Source organism: Athene cunicularia (genome assembly GCF_003259725.1).
Source record: "Athene cunicularia isolate RWA chromosome 7 unlocalized genomic scaffold, athCun1 chr7_part1, whole genome shotgun sequence".
In the NCBI taxonomy this organism is placed as follows: Eukaryota; Metazoa; Chordata; class Aves; order Strigiformes; family Strigidae; genus Athene; species Athene cunicularia.
In genome coordinates, this window is record NW_020799107.1 from 29,712,561 (window position 1) to 29,739,235 (window position 26,675).

Sequence of the window (26,675 nt, forward strand, 5' to 3'; positions counted from 1 at the left end):
GGGTGGGAGGCGGCGTGTGTCGCCCCTTCCCCTCCGCCTGCCGGACCTCGGCCCCGTCCCACGCGCGGTTGTGTCAGCGGTGTTGGAGAAGGCGCTTTCCTCTCCCCGCTTCAGTCAGCTGAGGGTGCCCGCCCTGCCCGGGGAAGGAGGGGGGGTGGGGTGGCGGGACTGCGCTTTCCCGGGAGCGAGCTGGCAGGTGACGAGCTCTCTGTCCTGCCTCGCCTGAGGTGCGAGGAGTTTCCTGCTTCCCCCTGCTTGGGCTGCGCCTCTCTTTCCCCCTGCGCTCTCCAGTGTTTGTTTTACGTGCGAGTGCAGGACGGATACTCATCCTTCCTTCCTTGTGATCCCCAGGGCTTGAGCCATATTTCTTTCTCCTCAGGCATCCCACTTTTCTCTGAGTGTGTTAAGGAGATTTACTCATTTCCTTTTCTTCTTTGTTCCTTCTATTTTCCCCCCAAAATATCTGTCGACAGGAAGGAAGGAAGGAAGAAGACCCATTCACTCTGAAAGCCCGTTTCTCAATGCGGCGATTTTTGCCCATTTCTAGCATGCCTGGAAGGCTCAGCTTTCAGATTTAAGAGTGACTGTAGTTTCAAAGGTTGCTGTGCCTGTTCTTATCGGAGATCTGTGGCTGTTTATCCAGTGACAAAGCATGATATGTTTAGATCTTGCACTAGACAAGATTAGATGGGTAGCATGTGAAATGGATGTCACTTGTAATTCTTAGCTAATATTACATGTATAGCTACTGGTGGCTGAGAGATTGCTTTGTACATGGTAACACCTACAGAGGCCTTGGCAGCTTGACGTGAACTTTTTTCTTCTCATGTTTTTGGAAGAGCAAAAGAAGGAGAGTAATGGCAGTTCCACTTGTCAACTTTCACTCTGCTAACCTGAAACTAGTGTGTTTCTAACTCATCGTGATCATAGATACTCACGTCTAACAGGGTTGTAGCCATGCTGGGATGCTGTATGAATGAACCTGAGGAGTATGTGGTTAGATACTCTGGTAGCTGGTAAAGAATCCAAAGTATGCAGTAGATTAATATTCTGCATTACTACTTCTGTGTAAGAAACTTTGTTTGAAACTTTGTTTCATTAATTTTGAGTAAGTGCTGAATAGGAGACTTATTTCAAGTGTTCTTTTATTCCTTAGATACCAGGATCCAGCTGTTCCATGTCAGTTTGATAGTGTGACTGTTACATAGTGTACTGCCAGATTCCTAAAACGTGTCTTTGTTAAGCTAAATTCTCTTATTTTAGTATTAAAATTAATTAAGCTAAATTCTCTTATTTTAGTATTAAAATTAATGTGCTCTCTGTGCAAACTTGGGTTCTGTATAACTTTTTATTTAGCCAGGAAGAGTGATCTCTACTTGCAGTACTTGGTACTGGCATGAAACACGTGGCTTCAGTTTCTTTATTTGGGTCGTTTGTTTCACTGTGTTCTGCAGATTCTATGTGAAACTTTACTTTGAGTAAAGATTACAGGGCTGTAGTGACGGTAATTGTCATGTTGCATAAGGCTCACCTTTCCATCTCTTCTGAAGATTCTGGCTTTTGCTGTCATCCCGTGATACCCCTTTGAAGTTGAGTGGAGGTCAGAGTTGTGTTAAACTAAGATTGCTTCAATGTACATTTCCAGATTTAAAAGGATGAATGTAAAATGTCTATTGGTTTACTTTCAGGGTTTTTTTGGTTAGAATCAAAGCAATGTTTCTGTTTATCTTATCTCAAAAGTAATAAAAAAAGAAACGAGAATCACCTGATGACAGTACGTGTTAAACAGGGTGGGCGGGTGGTATCCCAGAACTTGTATTATTGGAGCAGCTGGTATAACTGGAAAAACTAAAACAATTTCTTCTGTGCACAAACCTTATCTTGGTATGTTGTTTTTCAAATTGTGTATGAAATAATCTTGAGTAAATAGAAGGAAGAATTTCAGGTTGACTTGCTTCTGGTTTGTGACTTGAGCTGCTGTTCAGGTTCTCTTGTTATTATGCACTTTTTTTGGGGGTGTGTTTTCTTCATAGAACAGCTAGAAGCAATACTCCTGTTTTGCAGTGATTTGGCAGTTCTTTTACTTCTCTGACAATACAATAAAAGCTATTTCATATTTCGTGAACTTCATTTGATTTTCTCTTTTAGGGTGGAACTTTTAATATGAAAAAATTGATAATCTTCATGAAGAAGTGCTATAGATAAAGATTGCATATTAAGTATCCATGGTGGAGTTATACATTCTGTCCTCAGAAATCATTAATTATTGCATGTTCAGAACAGTAGAGCTGGACAGGCTGTTGAGGCTATTGGCTTTAGTGTGATCAGCTACATGAATATACATTGTAGACTACATAGTGAGACCTTATTTGTCTTTTTCCTGTGTCATAATTTTAAGTGCTGACTCAGCTTAAATGATCTAGGATACTGGAACAAGGAAAGTTAAGTATTTTTTGTATTTTTTTTCAGAAGATCTTAATGTAACTGGCTGAAAAATGGTTCCTCAAGATGACAGCACCAGCTCTAACACTGTTAAAATGGTAAATAAAATTAAGAAAAGACTTAAAAAGATCTCCATGCTATTTGCTGAAAATTATAATGCTGTTAAGATATGCCTTTTAAATGAATATTCCTTCAAATATTAGATCTCAACTGGTATATTTAAAGTTACACCATGTGGAAAGCATATTTATTTCATAATAATGGAAACAAAAGGGAAACATATGCTGAAGCTTCTACTGTATTTAATAGAGTAGAATATGGTATTTACTTTTAAACCATAATTTCTATTTCAGCCTATATGTCTTCTGGTGGCTTAAATTTATCATAACTCTGTGCACTTGAATTAAATGTTTTGTAAGGGTAAAGCCATGTTCTTAGAGAGAAGTGTCTTGTACAGTTCTCATTTTAGGTGTTAGATGTTACTTTTATCCTGAAATGGGTTAATTATTGTTAATAAGCATTGAACAGGGGTCTGTGTGATCAGCTCCAGTCAGGACTACACCCCACAGCAGATCTGGCATGCTGATAGAGGGCAAGCTCTATGTCTTGCATAAGGACTGAATTTGGGTGCAAGTTCTGCACCTGGTTACTTGAGTATAGGTAATATGGATTAAGTAGGGGCTGAAAGTAAACTACTTAATAGTATCTTAGTAATACTTGGTTTAGTGTGGATGGAGGGAAGAATTTTTAAGCATCTTTTTTGCTTCCTGTTTTTGTTATTGTTTTGGGTACATTAGGTGTGCACAAACTGTTTGAGCTTTCTATGGATAAAAGTCTTCTGGTTTAAGTCTTGGTTATCAGAGGTACTGATCATAATATCTAATCAGGTTGGTACTGTAAGAAAAATGACCAGCAACTACCATTTGTATGTGAGGGCACTCATCTAAATAGGTGTTCAGGATCTGCAGTGAGCATAGGTTTTTTTTTTAACCACATGCCTGTGTCCTAAAACTACTTTTTTTTTTTTTTTTTTTAACCGGCTATAGTCCTTTCGTAAACTGTGTGGTAAAGGGCTTAAACTTGATGGGTGCTAAGCAGTGTGTAAATCTTGATGAGTTCAGCGGGATCTGAATCATAGCCTTGTGTGGTCCCTCCTTTATAGCCTTGCTCTTAATCTAATTTGCAATAGGTGAAAAGCATTGGTTTAACTTTTGCCACCAATTTGCAGTTTATGAACTTTCAGCCTTACTTGATAGGTAATCACTGGCAAAATTTAGGGTAGGCATTTAGTTTTGCCCTTACTGCTGTTATGTGCACTGATTTGTGACTCATTAACACAGGGTATGACTCCTGTTGATACAGATTATCCTTAAAACAGAGCTTTGCAAGGTTTCACATGACTAAGAAAATAAAAAAATTGCAGCACTTCCAGGCAATAAAATTTACACCGTTATTATTCTTGGTTGTCAGTTGCCAGTTTTGTTGTGCCTTCTCTTGGAGCGACGTATACTTGCCAACATCTGGATTTGCAAATAGTTGCAGATTAGATGGGCTTCCAATTGATTTAGTATAACATTTTTTCCAAAATCCCCTTGTGTAAAAGGGTTGTGTTGTTTGGGTTTTGGTTTGTTTTTTTTTTTCCCTAGATAAGATTTTAAAGCTGATTTTATTGTTTAAAATTGAAGTTTTCTGTAAGGTTGTTGTTTTTTTTTTTTTCTGATAGAGTAATAATACTGTACCAATTTAAGGAAAGATACAGGGCTTCCACAAGAAATATTGTGGAGATGGGTTACCTTTCTAGATGATTTTAAGATTATGCTCTTCTGCTGCCTTCCTAATTCTGTTTAAATTGGTTGCTTAGGCTTAAGAAATAGGGCCTTTCTCTGCTTAGCTTAAAAAATTAGAACTTAACATTGTCAGGTTCTTCTTTCTCATGTGAACCTCTCTATTCAGTGAATAAGGAAGGGATCGTGTTCTTTGAAATATCAAAAATAGTAAATGATCCTGTTCTCTTGCAATTCAGTGCTGTCCTGCTAGCATTTTTGATGTGGACTGATTCTTAAGGTTTTGTATCTGTGTGTCCCCAACATTTAGGACTTGGGCTGCAGCAGACACTTGTGGAACTTGAAATTTTAGAAAATGTTTTTCAAACATAAGTGCATAATATACACAAACACACTTTTTTTTCTTCTTCTTTTTAGGAGACTATCTTCACTTTGACATGATGTGTGAAGTTTGTTAGCGTTTTTTGTTTGTTTTTTTACAGTTATTGTGGAAGGTATGTATGAGAAAAGTAAATCTCATTCTTTCTGTGTTCATTTTTATCAGAGCATATTGCCATCAATGTACAGAAGTCATACAAAGAAATGTGTGGAATTGTATTTCGTTACAAGTTCATGAATACTGATACTTTGTGAATAAGTGGGATAATGTGTTTGTCTAAAACTTCAAAATAGCAGCTTCTATCTGTCTTCGCATTCTGTGTAAAGTTTTACAGGTTTTCATTCTGTCCTAAAACTTCATATATAAGTTTCAGTAGGGTTCTGTTTTTCCACTGAATGTTATAGGCATTTTAGTGTTGCTGCTTTGTAATTTTTTTAGTGAACTACTGCCCTGAAGGTGCATCATGCAGCATGAAGACTGCAGTCAAGACTTTACAGTTGCCCTTTCGTGTTAAGCTTTTTTCCCTGTTATGGAAAAACCGAGAAAGGGCTATATTAAGCAGGCAGAAATGTTAAACAGACACTTTGTAGTCAAATGGGAAAGTAATAGCTACTATTACTGTAACATATAAAAAACTTCAAGTTATAAGTATGGGCCCTTTAACTAGAATTTTAAAACCTACTTATCATAGGTAGAAAAGAAGTGGTGCAATATGTACTTACAGTCTGAATAATTTCATATGTAACCTCTTATCAAAGAAGTACTAGGTATTCTATTATCCTTTACTTCCTTCCTGCTGAGGTATCTTAAAGCAAGGGATTTGTACAAGTCTAATGTAGACAAGTTGAGTACAATATTAAGGAACTACAGACTGTAAACAATATTTGTGCATGATCTCCTGGCACAGTGTATACATGCTATGTGCTTTGAATCAGTTTGTGGTGAGAACACAAGAGCTTGGGATGCGAGCATCTAATGTAGAGGTGTCAAATTGATCAGGCTACTGCGATTCTTTCCTGTCTCCAGCTGCCTGTCCCCCTCCTACCTGCAGCACGTAACTGGTGGAAGGCTGGAGTGGTTTCCGTTTCTGGTATACCTTACAGCTGTTCATGTGTCACACTGTAGCCTGACAAGGAATGAGATTTCTTCCTTCTAGCTCATTTGGAACTCTTTTATGCCCAGCTTCTATTTTGCTGTGTATTATGTACACACATGACCAATTTGTAGGCTGTATGTAATTGAGGTGGTTTGACCTTGGCTAAATGCCAGGTACCCACCAAGTTTCTCTATCACTTTCCCCCCCCTTCCCCCTTTTTTCTCAACAGGGCAAAGAGGGGAAAGAAAATAAGAAAAACAAAACAAAACAACCCTTGTGGGTAAAACAAAAGCAGTTTTAATATAAGCAAAGTAAAGCAAAGGTCCACGCGTGGAAGCAAAAAAAACCCCAGATTTATTCTCTACTTCCCAGAAAGAGGCAATGTCGGGCCTTCTCAGGGAGCGGTGCTCTGATACATGTAGTGGCTGCCTCAGAGGACCAAGGGTGACCCCACCCTCTTCCTCCTTTCTCACAGCTTTATACTTGAGCAGATGTCATGTGGTATGGAGTATCCCTTTGGTCAGTTCGGGTCAGTGTCTTGGTTGTGTCCCCTCCCAAGATCTTGCCCACCCCGTCCCACTAGGGGGAGGAAAATGTTGGAAAGAGCCTTGGTGCTGTGTAAGCACTTCTCAGCAGTAGCCACAACACCAGGGTGCTACCAACATCCTGCTAGCTCCCAGCATAAAACACAGCACCATGAGGGCTGCTATAGGGGAAAACCAATTCTGGCTCAGCCAGACCCAGTACAGTAATGTAACTTACTAATAGCCTACAAGCCATCTTATTCATATTAAAATGAAGGCAGGTCATGGAGTATAATATTTAGTATCTATTAGACCAATTCATAATAACTGAAAAAACCCTTATAAGCTTTCAAGTGTGAAAACCTTTCTGTTAGCTTACTCAAGTTTTAAGATAATATCCCTATTTATTCTCTCCTTGAGAACAAATGTTTTCTCCTTTATTCTGTTTCAAATAAAAACTCCAGTTCCTTGCTGAGCCTTTCATGACTTTGCCCTCTCTACTTACAGACTCCTGTTTTCTTTTGTCAATCCTACCATTTTATCAGAAAAGCAGAACAATTATCCAGAACTCATGCCCACACATGGAATATATGAGCATAGCTCTAGTGGTATAATTATACTTGGGGTACTCTGCCTGTTGATTTTTCTTTGGAAAGAGGCCCTTTGAGAAATGGAGGAAAAAGTGTCAAGATTTGAACATGGCAGAGGCTGTATTGCAAGGGTGAGGTATGAGTCAAAGGCAAGAAACAGTGTAGTGATCTCAAATGCACTTGTGCATATCCAGGCATTTAAATCATTAATCTGAGAAGTGGGCTAGTCTGGAAAAAAGAAATGTAGCTTCCTCACTGAAGACATTGTGGCACTATCTCCTTCATAAATAATTCGTAAACAATGAAAAGGCAGTAAGTGTTTGTATGTTGATACGCGTGGAAAAAAACAGTGTAATTTAAATTCACCAAACTATATTAGCAAAGTAGATCATCTCTATTTACTGGGAGAGTCAGGAGTTGTTCCATAAAGGTGAATTACATTTCAGCTTCTTGAGGAGCTCTTTCAAAAGAGTGTGAGTGTTTGAGTTTATGGTGATAAATAGCAAGATATGTTATGTAATCTGTAGGAAATTAACTCCTAATAAATCAGTTCTTAAACTATATACATTAGCAAGTTAATCATAGAACTACCATATCCATATCTTACTGAGATTCATTAGAGTATGTAAAAGATTCAAGTGGACCAATAAATCAGATGTTAATCTCTGTCACTTGTATTTGAAGTTTATTAATCATAAAATTGAAGGTTTTCCTAAATTTAGGTCTTCTAATGGGCAGTCATAGAGCTGTATCACAAATCTGAATCCCCTTCTAGCAGCATTAGTGGATATAAGAGCACACGTAGGTCTGGTATGCTCATGATTAGCACTTGCATGAAGTAGGTGCAGTGGATCTTGTAATTTTTTTGAGTTAAAGCAAACAGCATATTTTAAAGCTTGTTTGCCTTGCCTTATTTTTTTTGGAAAGTATTTTAGTGATCTCTTAACTTTACTGTTTTCAGTAATGTTATTACTTACTTTTACTGAAAGCTGTGCAAAGTCAAGCCTTCTAAAGTCACTGTGTACCACTTTTTTGGCCAACCCAAATAGAATCAGTTCTGTTCTCTTGTGTTTACTCTGTGCATTGAATAAAGCAGAAGTACTCTCCCTACTGAAGGAAAAAGAAGGTTGGTCATGATCTGTTTACACACTGCTGTAGTGCTTATCTCCTGCATAAATGTTAATGTTTTAACTGCATATAAGTCTTCTTCCTAATATGAATTTTTGTGGCTCAAGCCATATCTTCAGAATTTTCTGTTCAGTGGTATATTATTACTCTTTCAGTATGTAAAAGCAGTTGACTATGTGCATTTAAACACAGCTGTGCTTTTCTGATGTTACTAGAATAGCTTAAATTGATACTGTTCAGTTACTACCTTGAACAAAGACTTCTAGGAGCTGTAAGGTGTGTCTAGCGAAAAGAAAGATAGGTTTGTGTGTGTCAAAATCCAAACCTATTTATGCTGTAATTTCAGACAAGTCTACATGACTTCTGTACTACATGACAAGCTTGAAGATAGTTCACTGCTGAGGTTTTGGTTTATTGGGGTATGAAGTGTTCTTAATTGTTTATTCCTGTGTGTAACAAACCAGGACACAATCAAAATCATTATCAGTGTTCTGAGTTTTTTTAAAATAGGCAGAGCTTTGTTGCACATATTGTATGCTTACCCTTAGTTTGATAGGTTTTCACTAGAAATGGTGCATGCCTGTATTTCATAAATTAGCAAATGTATAAATTTTTTTAGTTCAAGTGCATGTGTAATCTAACTTGGTAAGCTTACAGTTAAGTTGTGGGGTTTTTTTCCTTTAATCACTATGCTTTGAGGGATCAGAATTTACCCAGATATGTTGCTGTGTCTTTGGAAATGTTTGTTGAATGCTTAAGTTTAAACAAGTTTCTGACTACTTGTAGTAGAATTGTATTTGACAACACATCAAACTAATTTTTGCTGTTACCTTAGAGTATCTGAATTTACCCAAATGTAGTGGTTTCAGATTTTGCAGAATCCATAGCGTAGAAAATTCCAAAAAGGCATTGTATGTTTTACCTACTTTTGGTTACTTCAGTGGTAGAACAGTATTGATAAATTCTTGAAAAGTTGAGATTTACTTTCTAGTTGCCCCTAATGTCTCTGAAAATCTCATGCCAGATCTTGCAAAGATTTTCTTTTTACCAAACAGAAGCATGTGTTTCCTTGCATATTGTGTCCATTTCATATATGTGAAACACTTGCCCCCACTGTTTGTTTTGTAATCTTCTGGATTTTATTCCTTTATCAATCTTGAATAGGTTACAAATGGTGTGGGTTTTTATCATGAATCGAATGAGCTCCCAGAGCAGTTCATCCACTCAGCGCAGGCGAATGGCTCTAGGAATTGTTATTCTTCTCCTCGTTGATGTGATATGGGTTGCCTCTTCAGAACTCACTTCTGTAAGTATTGTTTCATGCATCTTAAAAGGAAAATAAAAGCCTATTTAAGAGAATATGCAGCAGAGACATGGTCACTCAAACGCTCAATGGGTGTTCTAGTGTAGTGTTTAACCACCTTTTCAGTATGGGGAAGACTATATCCTTTGCCTTAGTGAACTAACCTGTGTCCACTAAAAGTTACAAACAGGCTCAACTCGGTAACTGTTGCTTTCAAGACAGAAGGTGTTACTGATGACTTTAAACAACGTAAACTCAAATATATTCTGTAATTAGGGAGTTCATTTTGTTTATTGTCATATTGATTAAAATAATGCCCATGTTTCCCGAGAAGCAGTAAACGAGCTGTTAACATTGCAGACTAGGTGGTGTGGTAGATTATAGTTCAGGACATCTAGAAGTCTAGGACCAAAGGGCTCGGGTCATGGTTTTTAAACCCTATAATTGCACACAAGTTTGCCATAACCTAGTTCATATATTCACCATCTTGAGACTGATCTGGTATTTACTTCATGTGAAGTTTTAGTACTTAAAACAGAGCTTTAACAATGGAAAGTGAGTTTTTAATAAATTCTTGTCAAATTCAGGTTTCTTGAATTGTCATTATGTTCTATATAAGTTTTGAAACTAAGCATATAAAAATGTGCTTAACATGGTATTAATAAAAATTTTTTTTTCCAGTGAGCTGATGGAATCACTTGATACTGAAATATTAATGAAAGTAATCTCTAATTTGGGGTTACTATGCTATTGCTTATATTATAAAGTGGTCTTTAGACCATTTGTATGTAAATGTATTTTCAGTCCAATTTGAGTTCGATGTCATATCAGTACGTTGCTTGGTTAGATACAAGTATTAAGTAGCTTTTGTCTCGTGGCATTTTATCTTACAAAATGGCTCAGTGCCTTCTTGTTGGCATTTAACATAGCTTGGGAGAGGGTATCCCCAGAATAGGTAGGGCCACTTGTGTCTTTTGGTCATACGTGTCGATACTCGCAGCACTGTCATTTTGAGAACCAGACTGTTCTGGACTATATACTTAAACCTGTTCATCATTTTGTGAATTCTCACCTCGTTGGTAATTTTGGATACTACAATTATTTTCTTTCCACAATTATTTTCTTTCCACAGTATGTTTTCACAAAGTACAACAAACCTTTTTTCAGTACATTTGCAAAAACGTCCATGTTTGTTCTATACCTCTTGGGATTTATTGTTTGGAAACCATGGAGGCAACAGTGTACCCGTGGGTTTCGTGGAAGGCATGCAGCTTTTGTAAGTATTTTAACTCTAAATGTTTTGATATTTGTTGAAATTTGTACAGAAAAAACTTAAAACAGGGACTCAAGAAAAGCGAAGTTTACATATTTGTGAAATAGTGCTTTCAGAAAAGCTGTTATAAACTGAATCACAGCACAGGAAGACACAGCATCATAATAGTAGTCGTGAGAGGAAGAAAAGAAAGGAAAAGGCAATATGACTGTGTCAGGAATCATAAGAAATGCTCTCCTGGGCCAGGCCATTGCCCATCTAGCCTGGGATTTTATGTTGGACAGCTGCAGAGGATAATTCTTTTTAAGAAGAGCTTATCGGCCTCACCACTGTTGGCTGGTGGTTCCCTTTTATTTCCCCAGCATCTGTAACTCATGGAATCGGTATTTGAACTTTGTAATTGATTTTTATTACTGACTCTTTTTGTCTCTGACAGAACTATGAACTGTTTGCTAAGAGGTTTTGAGGTTTTTAAAGTTATATTTAGAAAAGATGGTAGAATTATGTTTTTGTTGTTGCTAATTCTGTGTTTTTATAACCTTTATGCACAACTGACCTTCTTTTGCCTAGAACTAGGCATAGTTTATGCTAGAGCCTAAAATTATTGTCGTGTTAGAGAAATACATACTTTTTTCCAAGGAAATTAAGAGATGCTGGGAAGAACGCTGTTCTGTGCCAGTGTTTCAGAATGCCGAACAGCAGGACTCAGGAAGCAGTAAGGCATTTGGTCTGATATTAATCTCACATTAAAATAACAGAAAATGTGATCCAAGAACATGCTGTTAATCAACATGTCTTTATAGAAAATAGCTTGTATGAAAGGAACTGACTTCAGTTCTTTTGGATACATTAGACTTCACTGATAGTGATAGTTGTAGGTGTAGCATACTTAAAATGAAATGTTACATGACATTAAGCTAAATTTATTTTAAAAAAACAGACCACCACAAAAAAACTAAACCCCAAAAATGAAACCTTTTTTGTTTTAAAAAAAATAAAATAAAATTAAAATCTTGTGTTAAACACATAGAACATATAGAATTGGCTGATACCTTGAAATAATTTTTGCTAGATCAGACTTTAATACCAAGTGTCTGTGCATAGTGTGGCACGTATTAGACTTGATGCTGTTCAGGGTCTTAAGATAATCTGGAAATAATTTACAGATACAGTAATGCTTTGCAGTTATGACAAATAAGAATGATGAAGGTGCTAAAGATGATTAGTTGTACAGAGCAATTCTACTGACCAAAATTTATTAATCTGAGCAGATGAGTAGAATAAGGGACTCTTGCCTAGTGTGAATGGCAGTGGTTATATTGACAAACTCATGCAGTGCTATGTCAAGCAAGAGATAGTATGAACTCATATGAACTGGACAGCAATGAGTAATAGTGCTCAATCTATTGCATTTTGTGTGTGGCACTCATAGCATCACTACTGGAATCTCATTATTTTTACATCTAATCCTATAAAAATTAATTTTTAAAATAATTTGTAGGAAATATGCCAACAGCAAAAGTAATGGCTATTTCAAAAGAACACTGCAAAAACAGGACTGTAGTGTGCAGTTACAAGATTGATTTATTTTCACCTAAGGCGTTTAGTTAAATATTCATCTGTATAATTATTACAAGTGCCTTTAAAATGTCTTGTGTTTATTAATCTGGAACAAAAATTATACATTTATAGAGTTTTATTTCAATAATGATTGCTTAGGTAAACACTCATACCTTACTTCTAAGTCCTCTTCCACATTGGAGCCTTAACCAGAATGGTAGAACAGAAAGCTGCAAGTCAGGAAACAGGGGTAGTAGTGCTTGCTAAGGTGCAGAAAGGAAGAGGGAAAATTATATTTGACCTCATCCTAATTTAAAACTTATTAAAACTAAGGCAGAGTTATCAGGTTTTTATGCAAAGGAACTTTTCCTCAATAAAATGAAGAAACAAGAGGCTTGTTGTTAATAAATGCACGATAATTCAGTGAAACATGTCTTGCTAAGACTGAGCTTTATGGGTTTTGGCATTCTAACAGCCTGATCCTGCATCGATATCTGGGTAGTTGAATTCAACAGGGTTCTCCAAGAGGTACAAGAAATTGCTGAAACTATTTACTGAACTTGTAAGCCCTCTTGTTTACTGGGGAGATGGGCTAGAGGGAGAGAGTGAGCTGTCATAGAAAGATTCATTAAAAAACTTTAAAAATTTCAGTTATTGATAACTCTGGTAGATTACTAATTTCATTTAATTAGTTTGCAGATGCTGAAGGTTATTTTGCTGCTTGTGCAACAGATAACAGTGTAAACAGTTCTCTGGTAAGTGCCTTAATTTCTGAAGTTCAATGCTTTACAGTAACATGACACCATTATTGTGACATACAGTTTTTAAAATATGGTGGTCTTAAAGGTAATAGTTTTTGACAAAAGGGATTAGTAACTTGCATGTTAAGTGCTGCAAATAATGCAGTTACTTATAAATGCTGCAAATAATTGCTTATTGTGAGAAATACAGGTTATCAGTTCAATAAAACACTTAACTTGAATGTTTCTGTAGTAGTCTGTGAAAGAAGTATTTGTCATACAAAGGGAACCTTCACATACTCAGCTCAATAACTGTCAAAGCAAAATGTGGAGAGCTAGTGGTAAAGCCAAACAGTTTACAAAACTAAAATTCACAATGAAATCATTCAGTTTGTTGAGCGTCTTGTATACTGTGATCTTGCATTGCATTTTGAAAGAGAAATGGACTGCCTTCTTCCTTCCAGTGCACAGTGTGACTACTGCTTACTGACTCAAATGTCGGTACTGGTATTCTGCAGATCAGCTGCATTGCCAGATGGCATTTTTGTGGTGATTTTCATCATCCATAAATGACAGGTTTTTTATGCCCCTGTTGATCACAGTTTGCTGCTTAATCTGTGTACCTGAATCAGAGGCCGCATGCAAAAATGTATCCAAAACACAGAACCTTTAAAGTTTGCACCATCTCTGTAGTAGAGTAGGGGAGGTAATTGAGTGTTGACCAGTGGGCATTTGATACTAAATAGGGAGTTGAAGAGAGATTTTTCAGAACTATTCTTTATTTCATTATTTGTTTATTTCCAATTTATCTACATTTAAGAATAAAATCTTCTTAGTCTGCTCAATTAGTTAAGATCATCAGACTCTAGAAGTGGGATTCATTGTTAACCTTGGACAATTTTGCATTCATTTTAAACATCCACAAAAATTCTGGTCCTAAACGAGGAGCCTAATGAAAATGCAGATACCAGATCTTTTTCATTACTTTGCTCTTACATTTTATTAACTTAATTTGTTTAGGCAGCTTAAAACTTTTCTTATTAGAACTATTCTAAGCAATAAAAACTTCTGCTAAGTGTCTTATGTATTGGAGTTCCTTTCCCAGAGTTTTTTGACTTAGTTCTAGTTCATAAGCTTAGGGTCATGGGAGGACAATGAGCATGTATTAATTTTTGTATATATTCCATATTTTATGTTTCTGTTTTATCATTTGGACAGAAGCTATAGATCTAATGAAATGTCTGTGATTTTGATGAGTTATTTTAAAATTTTAAATCAGTAGGTTTGAATTTTCTGTGAATGAGTTTTTTGTGTTCATGACGATATACAGAAAAGCACAGAGTTATTTTCTAGTCTTGCATTTTACCAATACACTTAAAATATAGCTTCCATATGAATGTTTTTGACAAGCCTGTCCACTGTGTCCAAAGCCACTTTGTTAAATTTGGTTCTCTTAATATTCACCAAGCTTTTCTTTATTTAGTTTTCTGTTAGTTAAATTAATTCTACTGATAATAATTTAAATATCCTGCGTAACGTCTCTTTACTTATACTGATTCATTTCAGAGTGAACCTTTATATGTTCCTGTAAAGTTTCATGATTTGCCAGCTGACAAAAATGGCAGTAATAATAGTGATGCAGAGAAAAGTGAGTAAAGACTTTTGGAATGCTGAAATGCTAGTTATTTGGTGAAGGAGTTACTTTCCTCTGTTGGTATAACTGCTGTCATGTTGCAGGACTTGCCTTTTCTTTTTTCTCTTCTTTTTTTTTTTTCCTTTGTTTTTTCCCTCCTTTCTTAAATCGCTTATTGCATGAATTGCAGTCTTATATGTTTACTTTCAGGTAGAGAAAACATAGGCCTATCGTTCAGTTTACCTTTCTTGGTCACTACAGATCCAGCCTATGTTTATCTCAAGGGACCGGCTGGGTTCAGTACTTGTGATTCTTTCCTTCTGGGCTTGTATGACCAGCAGCAGTGAGTCAGCCTCTGGAAAAAACAAGCTATTGTCCTTTTTAGAGCAGGAGCAAAGCAGTCAAAGTAAGAATTTTAACAGTCTATGTGCATTCTGATTTTATTTAAGCCTCACTATCTTGTGATAGTAGCTGAAACAGGCCTAACTGTCCCAGACAGTCATAGAAAAGTTGGCTGTCAAAGAATCCAACTACCTGATCCTCAGCAAAAGAGTCCCTGCTTATAAAAGGGAAAGTCTCTTTGTTAATTTCTAGATGAGGCATGTTAAGAACCACTTTGGTAGGCTCTGCTGTCCTGTAATAACATGCAGCAATCACTTCAGTGTTGTTTGAGCTGTAGCTTTTCCCTTTACCTTTTTTAGGAAATTAGGTATTGTTTCATATTGAATTAGGCTAATATTTATATGTAGAGTGTAATGTTTTCTTTACACAGGAAACTAATGATACACTACAATACCCTTATAAATAAAATCTGTTCCTGGTTTGAAAGATTAGTTAGAGGGTGGATTTCAAATGAGCAAGTGACCTTATGATCTCTACTAAGCTCTGAGGTCTGTTGGACACTCATCCTCTTGAGTGAAACACTGTCCTTTCATTAGGTAGCGTTGTGTGCAGTTTTTGTCTGCTTGACTATTAAAGAAACTCTTATATGTAATATTTATCAATACAGAATAATTTCTACCTAAAAATTTGTTGTTACTTTGTGTGGATCTTTTTGACAGGGACGAGGGATGGTGCTTTTCAATGAGGTTTCTGTGGGTGGACAGCTGTACTGATTGAAAGCAGTAATTGTGCTTTGTCTTTTTAAAGGCCTATCAAATAGCAAAAATACTAGTTTAATAAATAAAAATAATAGCATGTCTTCTATTTGGATAGAAATCTGTTATTTGTGAAGCATTGTAATTAATGCTGTATTAGAACATCATAGTTTTATTTGCGTATTGTGTTGGCTTGAAAAGTTTAATGATAATATGCAGCTTTTCTTGCTTTTTTTTTTTTCTTTCTCTCTTTTCTTCTTAAGCTCCCAAAAAGCCTCGTGTAAGGTTCAGTAATATTATGGAGATTCGACAACTCCCATCGAGCCATGCATTGGAAGCAAAGTTGTCTCGCATGTCATATCCAACAGTTAAGGAGCAAGAATCAATATTAAAAACTGTAGGAAAACTCACTGCAACTCAAGTAGCAAAAATTAGCTTTTTCTTTTGCTTTGTGGTATGTGCTCCATTCCTTCAGAAAACTCAAGTATAGATGCAATTAAAACTTGTGTAATAATAGTGGAACAGTATTGAGATGACTTGTATTCTTTATGCCTCATTTTATAAATATACTAGAAGAAGTAAAACTTTCCTCATGTGCTGGACATGAAGGTGCAACTTTTTAAAGGGAGGGTGATAAAAAGAGATCCTGAGTGTGTGTTTAACTGTAAGGTCAGTTGTAAGATATGCCATGCTTTTGTGCCATGTTGTCCAGTGATGAGTATGTTTGGTACAGCAAAACCTGGGATTACATGATTACAGGCTGTTAATAGCTGCAGTGGGACTGCATGAAATGGGTGAATGTCACTAGGACTTATTTCTGGGCCATCACAGGAAGAGTGCCATCTTCTGCCTCACTGTGGCATTGTGCCCTCCAGTAGCATGAGAAGATAGTTAATTGTCCTTAAATTCTGTTGCGGGCTGCAAGATTTACTTATGAATCTGTTGGTTGCTGGTGTTTCTGCATCATGCCTCAGTTCTAGGCGGAGAGAGAGAGGCGACAGTGACATGATATTTGAGAGACAGTAAAAATGTAGAGAGCAGATGAATGATAGCTTTTCCAGAAGTAGTTGCACTGATACTGCTGAATAGGTTATATGTAATGTGGACCCACCACAGCTTTTCCCCAGAAAGTAGTGCTCTTTAAATATTTAATAATAAAAAAAAATTAGTATTCTTGATGTGTGTACCAGAAAATACAATTTTCTGTATGCATACATAAAGAACGTGCACACAGCAGAAAGAAGAATAAATCACTCATTAGTGATTTTAGATGGATGAAATAGCTTTTTAAAAATTAATTTTAAATTCTGTGTGTCTGAGTATATTTATATATACACATGAAGATTTTCTGGGGTAGAGTCCTCATGTTCAAAACAAATCCTGTTTATGCTATTCATGGATGCTGCTACTCCTGGAATGTATATGTATTTCTTCTTAGACTGTATAAATATTTCCACCTAAGCCTGTAGAGAGTGGTAACTTCCCTGAAGATATACCTGAGATCTTATTAATTATGTCTCAAGAAATGATAAAATACTTGCCATTTTATTCCTTTGTGGAGGAATTAACAGACATTAATCCTTCCAAAATATTTTTGAGGTACTGAATGTAAGTGATGCTTGTTTTTTAGGGAGGAGATATGTACCAATTTTAAGTACTTTTAAAAATACTCATTAGGCTGACTAATGTCCCATGTGTCTCTGAAATGTCTTTGCAGCCCTTGTGCAGTTATCTTGAAGCACTTGCAAAATAAGTTAGAAGTACCTTTAGGTACTACAGAATAGCTGTTACAATGTCACTTTATTTAAATATTTTAAACTTCTGAATTACGCTATTTCATTGTTAAACACTAGTTGAGTGTCGTTGGTTTGGGATAGTTCTAATTTTGCATGTGTCTTAATGTACCTGCCACTTCAATAGAAGTTAGAAATCTCGTTGAGGTAAAAGTCTTGTTTTGATTTTTTTTTTTTTTGATAAATAGTTGGGTGGTTTTTTTCTTTAAGTAGGATTTTATTGCACTGTGAAACTTAAACTCTGTTGTTGCTACCTGTATAATGACAAAATTATTATTTTTCTTTTACTCTAGTGGTTCTTAGCAAATTTCTCTTATCAAGAAGCTCTGTCAGATACTCAAGTTGCCATAGTTAACATCTTGTCTTCAACCTCTGGTAAGTTTTATTTACACCGCTAGATGTGCATTATAGGGCTGTTTATAACATAAAAATCTCTTCTGGTTACAAGGGACTTATGTAATGATTTGCCTGTGGGTTTGGGGGAGTAGTAAGACTTAAAGCCATTGAATATGCGCATGTAAAAATTTCGCTATGTAATTGCAGGGGTTTAGGCTATCTTCGCGATTCTCCTGCTTTTTGCTTTCCACATTTGTGTGTGTGTGCTTCTGCGGTTACCTCTGTGTATTAAAGAGATATATAGATGTGAAGGAAAGTTGGTATAACTTTTTATCAAAATAGATACGATTTAAAGTAAAGTCGTCTCGATAATTATTAGGTTTTTTAAAAAAATTTGGGGGGGTAAAGAACCCGAATATTATGCATATCGCTTGCTTTGCAGGTTTTATACAAAGCTCCAATATGAGATTTAAAGTATTTAAATTATGTTACAGTCTGTGTTTTGAGGAATAACTTTCCTTGTTTCATAAAATCAGTTTTAAAAGCACAATTATGTGATTTTTCACTGTCTTTTCAGGCTTACTGCAGTTTCTTTTATTAGTATGGCTAGCTTGTCTTAAGGTTGTGCATGTGTTTGCTCATCTGAGGATTCACATCATAAGGTGTTCATTTCATAGTAGTTCCAATTAAAATTAGGGATGCTAAGATCAAGTAGTTAAAAGAAATATAAAGAAGAAAATATGTGAAATATAAAGAAGAAAATGTCTGTGCAGTTTTCTGGACAAACTAGTAGCAAAACTTGATTCTATAAATTCTTCTTAATTTCTCTTGCAGGCCTTTTTACTTTAATCCTAGCTGCAGTCTTTCCTAGTAACAGTGGAGATAGGTTTACCCTGTCCAAATTACTAGCTGTGATTTTAAGGTAAGAAAATGGGATGGAACATTTGGTCATAAACTCCCTGATTCAGTGAGATGACAGCTATACCTTCTATATCTATGGTATCTGTGACAATATATGATTTGCTTCACTTTTTAAAAAAAATATTGTTTCACTGATAAATTAAGCAAGTGAATTAAGTCTTTTTAAATACTTCCTATCATGAGCACTGAATTTCATGCTCCTATAGAAAATCAGATTAATTGCATTTCTGTTGGAAATATTCTTGTTTAAGTGTGGGGTTTTTATTTTTGTATAGGTGGGAAAAAGAAAAAGGCTTGACATTCTGTGTTGTCAGCCTGTTTCATTAAATGTCCAGTGCATTGTTCAAGGGAAGTTAAAAGTGGGTTTTTTTGCTTTGTTTTTAGCTTTGAATCAGGCCTTAGCAATAGATAACTCCTTTCGGCTTTTCTGAAAGTGGGTTTTAATTAACTAAAAATACCTAAAGATTCTTTTTTTTTTTTTTTTCTGTCTTTGTAAAAAAAGTTCTTGGGTTTAACTAGTGTTTTGTATTTCTTCTTTTTTTGCTAGCATTGGTGGTGTGGTACTTGTTAACCTTTCTGGATCTGAGAAATCTGCTGGAAAAGATACAATAGGTATTTGCTTTTTCTTTAATCCTAGAATATGCAGGGATGAGTACCATCTTTTGATAACACTCAGTAGCAAGCTATATGTTTCTTACTTGTGTAAGACTTCACAATCTGGATTTTTAGTTTCAAGTTCCAAAACTGGACGTTTATGATGATATTTTCCCCCCCGTGTATATAGTTTAATTGGGAAAATATTAAAATTTTTAAGCTTTCTGCATTTTTCAATGCTTTTCATATAGTAATGGCTTATGTAATAAACAATTCATGTCTGATAGTTTTATAATAGGTGTATGTTTAGGAGAGTTGATCCCAGTGTGTGTAATGTGTTTGGTATGTCTTAAGTGAGTGGTTTTTTTCATCTCTACAGGTTCCCTTTGGTCTCTTGTAGGAGCAATGCTGTATGCAGTGTACATAGTAATGATAAAAAGGAAAGTAGATAGAGAAGATAAACTTGACATACCAATGTTCTTTGGTAAGACTAAAAATAGCTCTATTAAAAGTTTGAATTCAGTGTGTGATTACATTGTTTGCTTTTGGGTACTGAACTGTACATGAGTGATGAAGGGACTCAGAAAAGCCAAAGAAGTAGAGAAAGCCTATTGTTCCCGTGGTTATGAGTGCTTTAGAGACTGGTTGTGTGAACTGTTTCTTGTTCAGTCTTAACAATGAACGATAACGCTACCTGTAGGAATGCAGACGGTCCCTTTGACTCATTGGAAATTTTTTTTTTTTTCCTCAATTTCAAATCTGTAAGTATCTGATGTGATTGTTGTTTGTGACTTTCATGTAAAGTTTTTTATATTCCTTTCCTCCAAAAGATTTAAAATGCTGCTTTGTTGCTGCTTTTATATATGCAAGTTGTCAAAATAGCTGAGATTTTAGTTATGCTGAAGGATATTTATTATGATTAACTTTTTAATACTGTTTTTATACTCAGGTTTTGTAGGGCTGTTTAATCTGTTGCTGCTGTGGCCAGGGTTTTTCCTGCTTCACTATACGGGGTTTGAAGCATTTGAGTTTCCCAATAAACTGATATGGATGTGCATTGTTATTAATGGCCTTATCGGAACAGTTCTGTCAGAGTTCCTCTGGCTGTGGTATGTACTACATGCTTTGTATATATTTCACATAAATTGTGTTGTGTTCTCAAATGTTGAGGAGTCAAATTGTCTAGGTAGGTTTTTTTCCCTTTTTTTTTTTTTTTTTAATTTCTGTCCTTATATGCAGTTTGAGTTAGAGGACATCATCCATCATGTCACAATGTCCTTTTTAAGAGCAACAGCTAACTTTAAAAATTCTGTTGTAAGTTCTTCAGTTTCCAAGGCGTTGTGCATCTTGGATATGTATGAGTCAGAATCCAGTATTCTATAGTTGATATATTTGTTCAAATCTTCAAAGACTTAATGAGCTAAATCTCATCAGAATACATTAATCATGAAGATATGACAGTACATATATTAGCCTAGCTTTTGTTTAGTAATTTAGTTATATGATAGTCTGGATAGGTCAGCAACAGAGGCTTGAACGTGAGACTTCTAGATGAATGGCTCAAAAGCTGGAGCAGATTTAAATCTTGGTGTAGCTGTTAGAAGGACAATATTATTAGGGAACTGTTTGGTAAGTCAAGGTTCCCAGTTTGAGAGAATTCAGGAGGTCTGAGTCTCTTCTGGGCCAGCATTAGATTAAAATAGGGGTATAACAGAAAATTTTACAAGTTGAAAAGTCCTGGTTTTCCTGGAAACACTGAGGAAGAGTTTCCAGAAAGAGACAGGCTGCCAATGCCATATAGTTGCTCAGTGGAAGTTGCTGGTTTCAGTACATTTTGCATAGGTGTGGCAGTTCATGAGCTTTTGCTGAGAACCCTTGGCATTTGGCCTCTCAACTCCAGTAGAGAGACTGGAAAAAACATTATGGGATAGCTACTCTGGAACAGAGATGTCTGTAATCCTAGGCTCCTAAATTCTGTGACAGTAGTACAACAAAAAATCTAGGTATCTGGATGGAATTCCATGAAAAACTTTTTTTTGGGGGGGGTGGTTGGGTGGTGGGGTTTTTTTCTGTTGTTGGGTTGTTTTGGTGGGGTTTTTTTTGTTTTTGTTTTTTTTTCTTCTGTTTTCTGGGGTTTGGTGTTTTGGGGTTTTTTTCAGATGTAGTTTAAAGTTATTGAGGAAATTTAATCATGATATTTTTTGTTTATTGTCAAGCTTTTACACTAGTTCTAGTTATAAATCCATTGCATCATATGTTCTTTTGTAATTTAATTTGTTTATTGATGGAATATTTTTGTGATGTTAATGCCATCCTATAAGATTACACTGTGGTTCAGTACGAGTTGGTAAAAAGGTTAAGTGCAATTTCAACATAGGTAAAATAACAAACAAACAAACAAACCCCCAAAAATTCAAACTTGGCTCTTGTCCCAAGAGCTTTGTATTGTCTTGTATGGTCCTCTACTCTTTCTTTGGAAGTAAATTATATAATTTAACCTACTTGTGTACTTCACCCAACCACATACTGCCAACTAAATAATGTAGTGGTAAATGTGACTCATAATTTTTTTTTTTTTTTTTTTTTTTTTTTTAACCTGCTGGTAAGTTTTCATTAGATTCTTTATTGTTTATTCATTTACAGTGTTCTGGTGGACAGGTTGGTTCTAAGTCAGAAGTAGTCAGTGCAGAGATACAGAGGTATTATGGTATAGAAGGGAATTTACAATACTGGGGAGGAAGTTTGCAGAAATGCAAAGTATCTAAAATGCTTTTCTTTCTGTTCCTTTCTCATCTGTGTATCTTTTTGTATTTTGAAGATGCAGAACAATGCAAAGTGATTACAAATATCCAAACTGGTTGTTTTTGCTTGGCTGAAAGTTAGTTGTATAGGAGCACCTAATGGCTTTGTCTGGGAGTACTCCTGTAGTTTAACTAGAGAAATACATGCATGCAGTCATCATGTTCTAGACAATGTTTTCCAAATGCGTGTTCAAATCTTTGTGTTTAAAAGGTGTTAACAAACTTCTGTGAGGTCAATTGAAATATCATTTTCTTCAGTGAATCTTATTTCACGAATGCAGATTCTGTTCTACTGCATCCGTTTAATTTTTACAGTAACCAGAATAAAGATTGAGTAGGTAAAAAACAAACTTCAGAATTCTAACAAAAATTGTGACTACAGGTTTTTCCATCTTTAAAATTAGTTGTGTGCAGAACTGATTTCAGTTCCACAAAAAAGCATAGCTGGTACTGTGTTCAGGACTTGCTAAGGATGAGAATAATTGCCTTTAACTTAATAAGTAAATAAATTCTAGATGCCTTTGAAATAATAGGCTGACTCAGTACTTGGGCATTCCTGATTTGAAATGGGTAGAGACCCCCTTGTATTTATTTTCTTCATATGTTAGAACAGGTTCTTTCTAGATGAGTATTTGCTAACAAGCCTCACTATGCTTGGTAACTTTTGACTTGGTTGATCATAAAATGGGAACTGCAGTTTTTTATTGGATGTTATGCTCTTTACTTGATATCAAAATAGCTCAGGCTCATAAAGTTTTATTTATAGAGCCTTAGGTTTATATCGTTGAAATGGCAAAGATCTCAGGGGCTCACGTGTTTTCTTACGTCTGTCATACATATACTTTGAAGTTCTCTGGGCTTTTCTGTTGTTTTTTCTTGTTCTTTTTTTTTTTTTTTTCCTTCTTTGTTTAAACTTCATTCATTTGCAAACTAAATATGACTTGCAGAGACATTTGGGGAAAAGGTTTAGTTTTCTGTGGCTGTTAATGAGTACTGCTCTGACATATGCATGTAGTTTTGTTGTTCTGTCACTTAAATAAATTGGGTTTGAGACTCAGTGATTTAGAGAAGTCTAATGACCTTGTTCATGCTTAGGAAATTTGATGAGACCACTTGTAGAATGCGGAGAACTCTTACTGAGACTCCGAGGTATGATTTCAAGGGTGTATTTTAGAGTGAAATTTAAAAAACAGGGTCTGCTAATTCAAGAATTTGTCTATTTGTAAAAAATACTTCTGGTTTTGGGTAGGATTTCTGGATATCAGTAATCTTTCTTTTTTAATTAACCAGACTGGGGCAAAACAGATTTAATTGCTATAAGCGGGTATTAAACTGTTTCAAAATGGAAACAAAATGCAGATTTGTTTCCATTTGCAGAGTCTCTACATGGGAAGTAGTGAATTTTCCATCATCTTAAAAGGTTTGATGGAAATTCAACTTCACTCTAGAAGGTGTCAATAGTCTAGTTAAGAACTTTATGAAGTTTTACAGATTTATGATAGAGTGTGGATATCTCAGGTTTTTTATTACTAAACCCAATGATGCCTAACAGTTAAGCTTGATCAAATGTTTTCTGCAGTTTGATATATTACTTTAGTTCTCTTTTAACTTTTAGATAAGACCTCTTTATTATTTATTATAATCTTTTTTTATCTTTTAGGGGCTGCTTTCTTACCTCATCACTGATAGGCACACTTGCGCTAAGCCTTACAATACCTCTGTCCATAATAGCTGACATGTGCATGCAAAAGGTAATGTATTACTAAGTTTTGAGCATTATTAACGTAATTTCTTTGAATTAAATGGCAGTGTTATTTTTAACGATGTATACAATGAGCAGTATTTACTTCTGTCACTTCTCAATAATTGTTGAACTGTGTCGTAATTAATACTCTTGATAATGACAGTTACAGTCATTTTATACTTGAAAGAGTGCACTTGCACACTTAAGTATATTTGAAGAGGCAGCTTGTGTGAAAAGTACCCGAAGTTATGAGCAATGCCTGGTCAAATGCTTTAGGTTGAGCAGGCACTTTTTCAGAATTAAAGGACAACTGCAAGTACAGCACATCTTAAAGTAATGCCTTTACAATGATAGAATTCTTATGGACTGCCTATCTTGAAAATATTCAGTTAGCGACAAAACCAAAAATCTGCAGGTTTACCACAAAGCAGTGTAGCAGCGACAAGGCTTGATGGCATGGTATTAGATTTATTTGGACCTTAGGCTTCGATTTAATTGTCCTCCTTTAAGTTAGTATAGTTTCACTGATACTGAGGTGATAGCTGGAAAAAACCTTGCATGTAAAGAAAGAAAATAATCTGATGAGTTTAGAATAGAAACTATATGGGGCTAGTTTATATTGCTCTTCAAACTGTATAGATACTTTTCATGCTGGTAGGGTAGAATTCTCAGTTTTAAATATTTAATTATGGCATCCAGCCAAGGTCAACCCACCACAATGAACTTTAACTTTGAATATCTGAATTTAGTATTTAATCAGTGGCAGGGAATATAAAATTCTTAATTTCATGTGAATAATGATTATTTAGCATATACTGCAAGCATGCAGTTATTGGTTTTTTGGATTTTTTTTTTTTTCTTTAAATTGAGGTCACATAACTGTTTTTATTTCCTGAAGGCAGGATCATTTGTTTCCGTTCTTTATTTAGGATTTAAATAATACCTACTGCTAAAATTTTAGTCTGAAAGTTAAACCACCTCTTTAACTCTTTGAAATAGCTTTCAACCTGATTTTATAATTTATCTGTTGTTAAAGCAAGCTTAATTTTTCTGACAGTGATAATGCCCTTCTTTTGGCAGGGCATCCCCACATAGTCCATTATGGCTGTGCCTTTTGGTGCCTCTCAGCGTAGACACAGGTGTATTTGTCACATGGCTAAAGTAAACATTTCCCATCACATGCTTGTGTGCATTTTGACCATTGGTGACACCTGTATTTCACTGATGTTAAAAGTGCTTATAGTCACGTGGCATGGAGAGGCTGCAGGAGTTTTTTAGAAAGCAGAAAGTAAAATTATGTGCCAGATGATGTGTATTCTGGGCTGAAAATAGTGAACTAGTCAGCATTTGAGCACCTTGGCCTAAATACAATTTGTTGCTGAAATACGTTCTTTACTGAGATGGTAAATCTTTATGTGAATTAGGAAGCAGTTTAGTTGTGTAATCGTTTAGATGAAAATGATATCAATAAAAATGGGGAAAACTGACCAAACTTGGAACTCACTACACAATAGTACTTGGAAATTTTGAAATCTGGTGGTCTTGCTCTGCCAGTTGCTGCTGCATACACTGCTTTGATATTCTTTTGAGTCTTGTAGAAAATGCAGTTATGTTTAGTTTGTAAGCTCTGTGCAGACAGAAATGTGAGAGTGTGAGAAGAGAAAAATGCTGACTATGCCTGGACCATAACTTAAACTGAGCATTCTAATCACAGCGTGCTGTGAGGCTATGCAGGGCAAAAATCAAGAGGTCTAATGCTCAGCAGAAATTAATCTGGCTTCAGCAATCAAGGACAACAAGAAATGTTTCTATAAGTATGTGAGCAGCAACCGAAAGACCAAGGACAGCTTCCATCCCCTGCTAGATGCAAGAGGAAATTTGGTAACAAGTGACGAGGAGAAGGCTGAGGTGCTTAATGCCTTCTTTGCCTCAGTCTTTAACAGCAAGACTAGTTGTACTGAGGGAATCCAGCCTCCTCAGCCAGAAGACAGAGACTGGGAGAACGACCCCTCCTCATTCCAGGAGGAGACAGTCAGTGACCTGCTGCATCTCATAGACATACACAAGTCTGTGGGACCGGATGGGATACACCCGAGGGTGCTGAAGGACCTGCCTGGGGTGCTTGCCAAGCCGCTTTCCATCATTTACCAACAGTCCTGGCTGACCAGGGAGGTCCCGACTGATTGGAAATTGGCCAATGTGACACCCATCTATAAGAAGGGTCGGAAGGATGATCCCGGAAATTACAGGCCTGTCAGCTTGATTTTGGTGCCCAGGAAGCTGATGGAGCAGCTCATCCTGGTACCATCATACAAGACATGCGGGACAACCAGATGATCAGGCCCAGTCAGCATGGGTTTATGAAAGGCAGGTCCTGCTTGACAAACCTGATCTCCTTCTACGACAGGGCGACCTGCTTATTGGATGAGGGAAAGGCTGTGGATATTGTTTACCTTGACTTTAGTAAGGCCTCTGACACTGTTTCCCACAGCATTCGCCTGGTGAAACTGGCTGCTTATGGCTTGGATGGGCACACGCTTTGCTGGGTAAAAAAATGGCTGGATGGCCGGGCCCAAAGAGTTGTGGTGAACGGAGTTAAATCCAGCTGGTGGCCTGTCACGAGTGGTGTCCCCCAGGGCTCGGTGTTGGGGCCACTCCTGTTTAACATCTTTATTGATGATCTGGACAAGGGGATCGAGTGCACCCTCAGTCAGTTTGCAGATGACACCAAGTTGGGTGGGAGTGTTGATCTGCTCGAGGGCAGGGAGGCTCTGCAGAGAGACCTGGACAGGCTGGAGCCATGGGCTGAGCCCAACTGGAGGAGTTTCCATAAGGGCAAATGCCGGGGGCTGCCCTTGGGCCACAACAACCCCCAGCAGCACTACAGGCTTGGGGAGGGGTGGCTGGAGAGCTGCCAGTCAGAGAGGGCAGAGAGGG

The 26,675-nt window shown here is 36.4% G+C and overlaps 1 protein-coding gene across 5 annotated transcripts in view; it reads left to right on the plus strand.

Moving 5' to 3' along the window:
- The first annotated feature begins 487 nt into the window (after window positions 1-487).
- SLC35F5 (solute carrier family 35 member F5) overlaps window positions 488-26,675 on the plus strand; it is a 37,925-nt gene continuing 11,737 nt past the window's right edge. The window contains exons 1-14 of one of the 5 annotated variants that reach the window (XM_026852685.1): window positions 488-598; window positions 2,470-2,540; window positions 4,644-4,720; window positions 9,108-9,249; window positions 10,379-10,522; window positions 12,772-12,834; window positions 14,386-14,467; window positions 15,813-16,003; window positions 17,636-17,717; window positions 18,513-18,600; window positions 19,147-19,211; window positions 19,573-19,677; window positions 20,143-20,302; window positions 23,655-23,745. In XM_026852685.1, the coding sequence (XP_026708486.1) occupies window positions 9,115-9,249; window positions 10,379-10,522; window positions 12,772-12,834; window positions 14,386-14,467; window positions 15,813-16,003; window positions 17,636-17,717; window positions 18,513-18,600; window positions 19,147-19,211; window positions 19,573-19,677; window positions 20,143-20,302; window positions 23,655-23,745 (1,206 nt within the window). In that variant the 5' untranslated portion in view covers window positions 488-598; window positions 2,470-2,540; window positions 4,644-4,720; window positions 9,108-9,114. Of the gene's footprint in view, window positions 599-965; window positions 1,017-1,322; window positions 1,601-2,469; window positions 2,541-4,643; window positions 4,721-9,107; window positions 9,250-10,378; window positions 10,523-12,771; window positions 12,835-14,385; window positions 14,468-14,713; window positions 14,859-15,812; window positions 16,004-17,635; window positions 17,718-18,512; window positions 18,601-19,146; window positions 19,212-19,572; window positions 19,678-20,142; window positions 20,303-23,654; window positions 23,746-26,675 lie in introns of those variants that run through there. The other 4 variants (XM_026852686.1, XM_026852687.1, XM_026852688.1 and 1 more) reach the window with 4 other exon arrangements.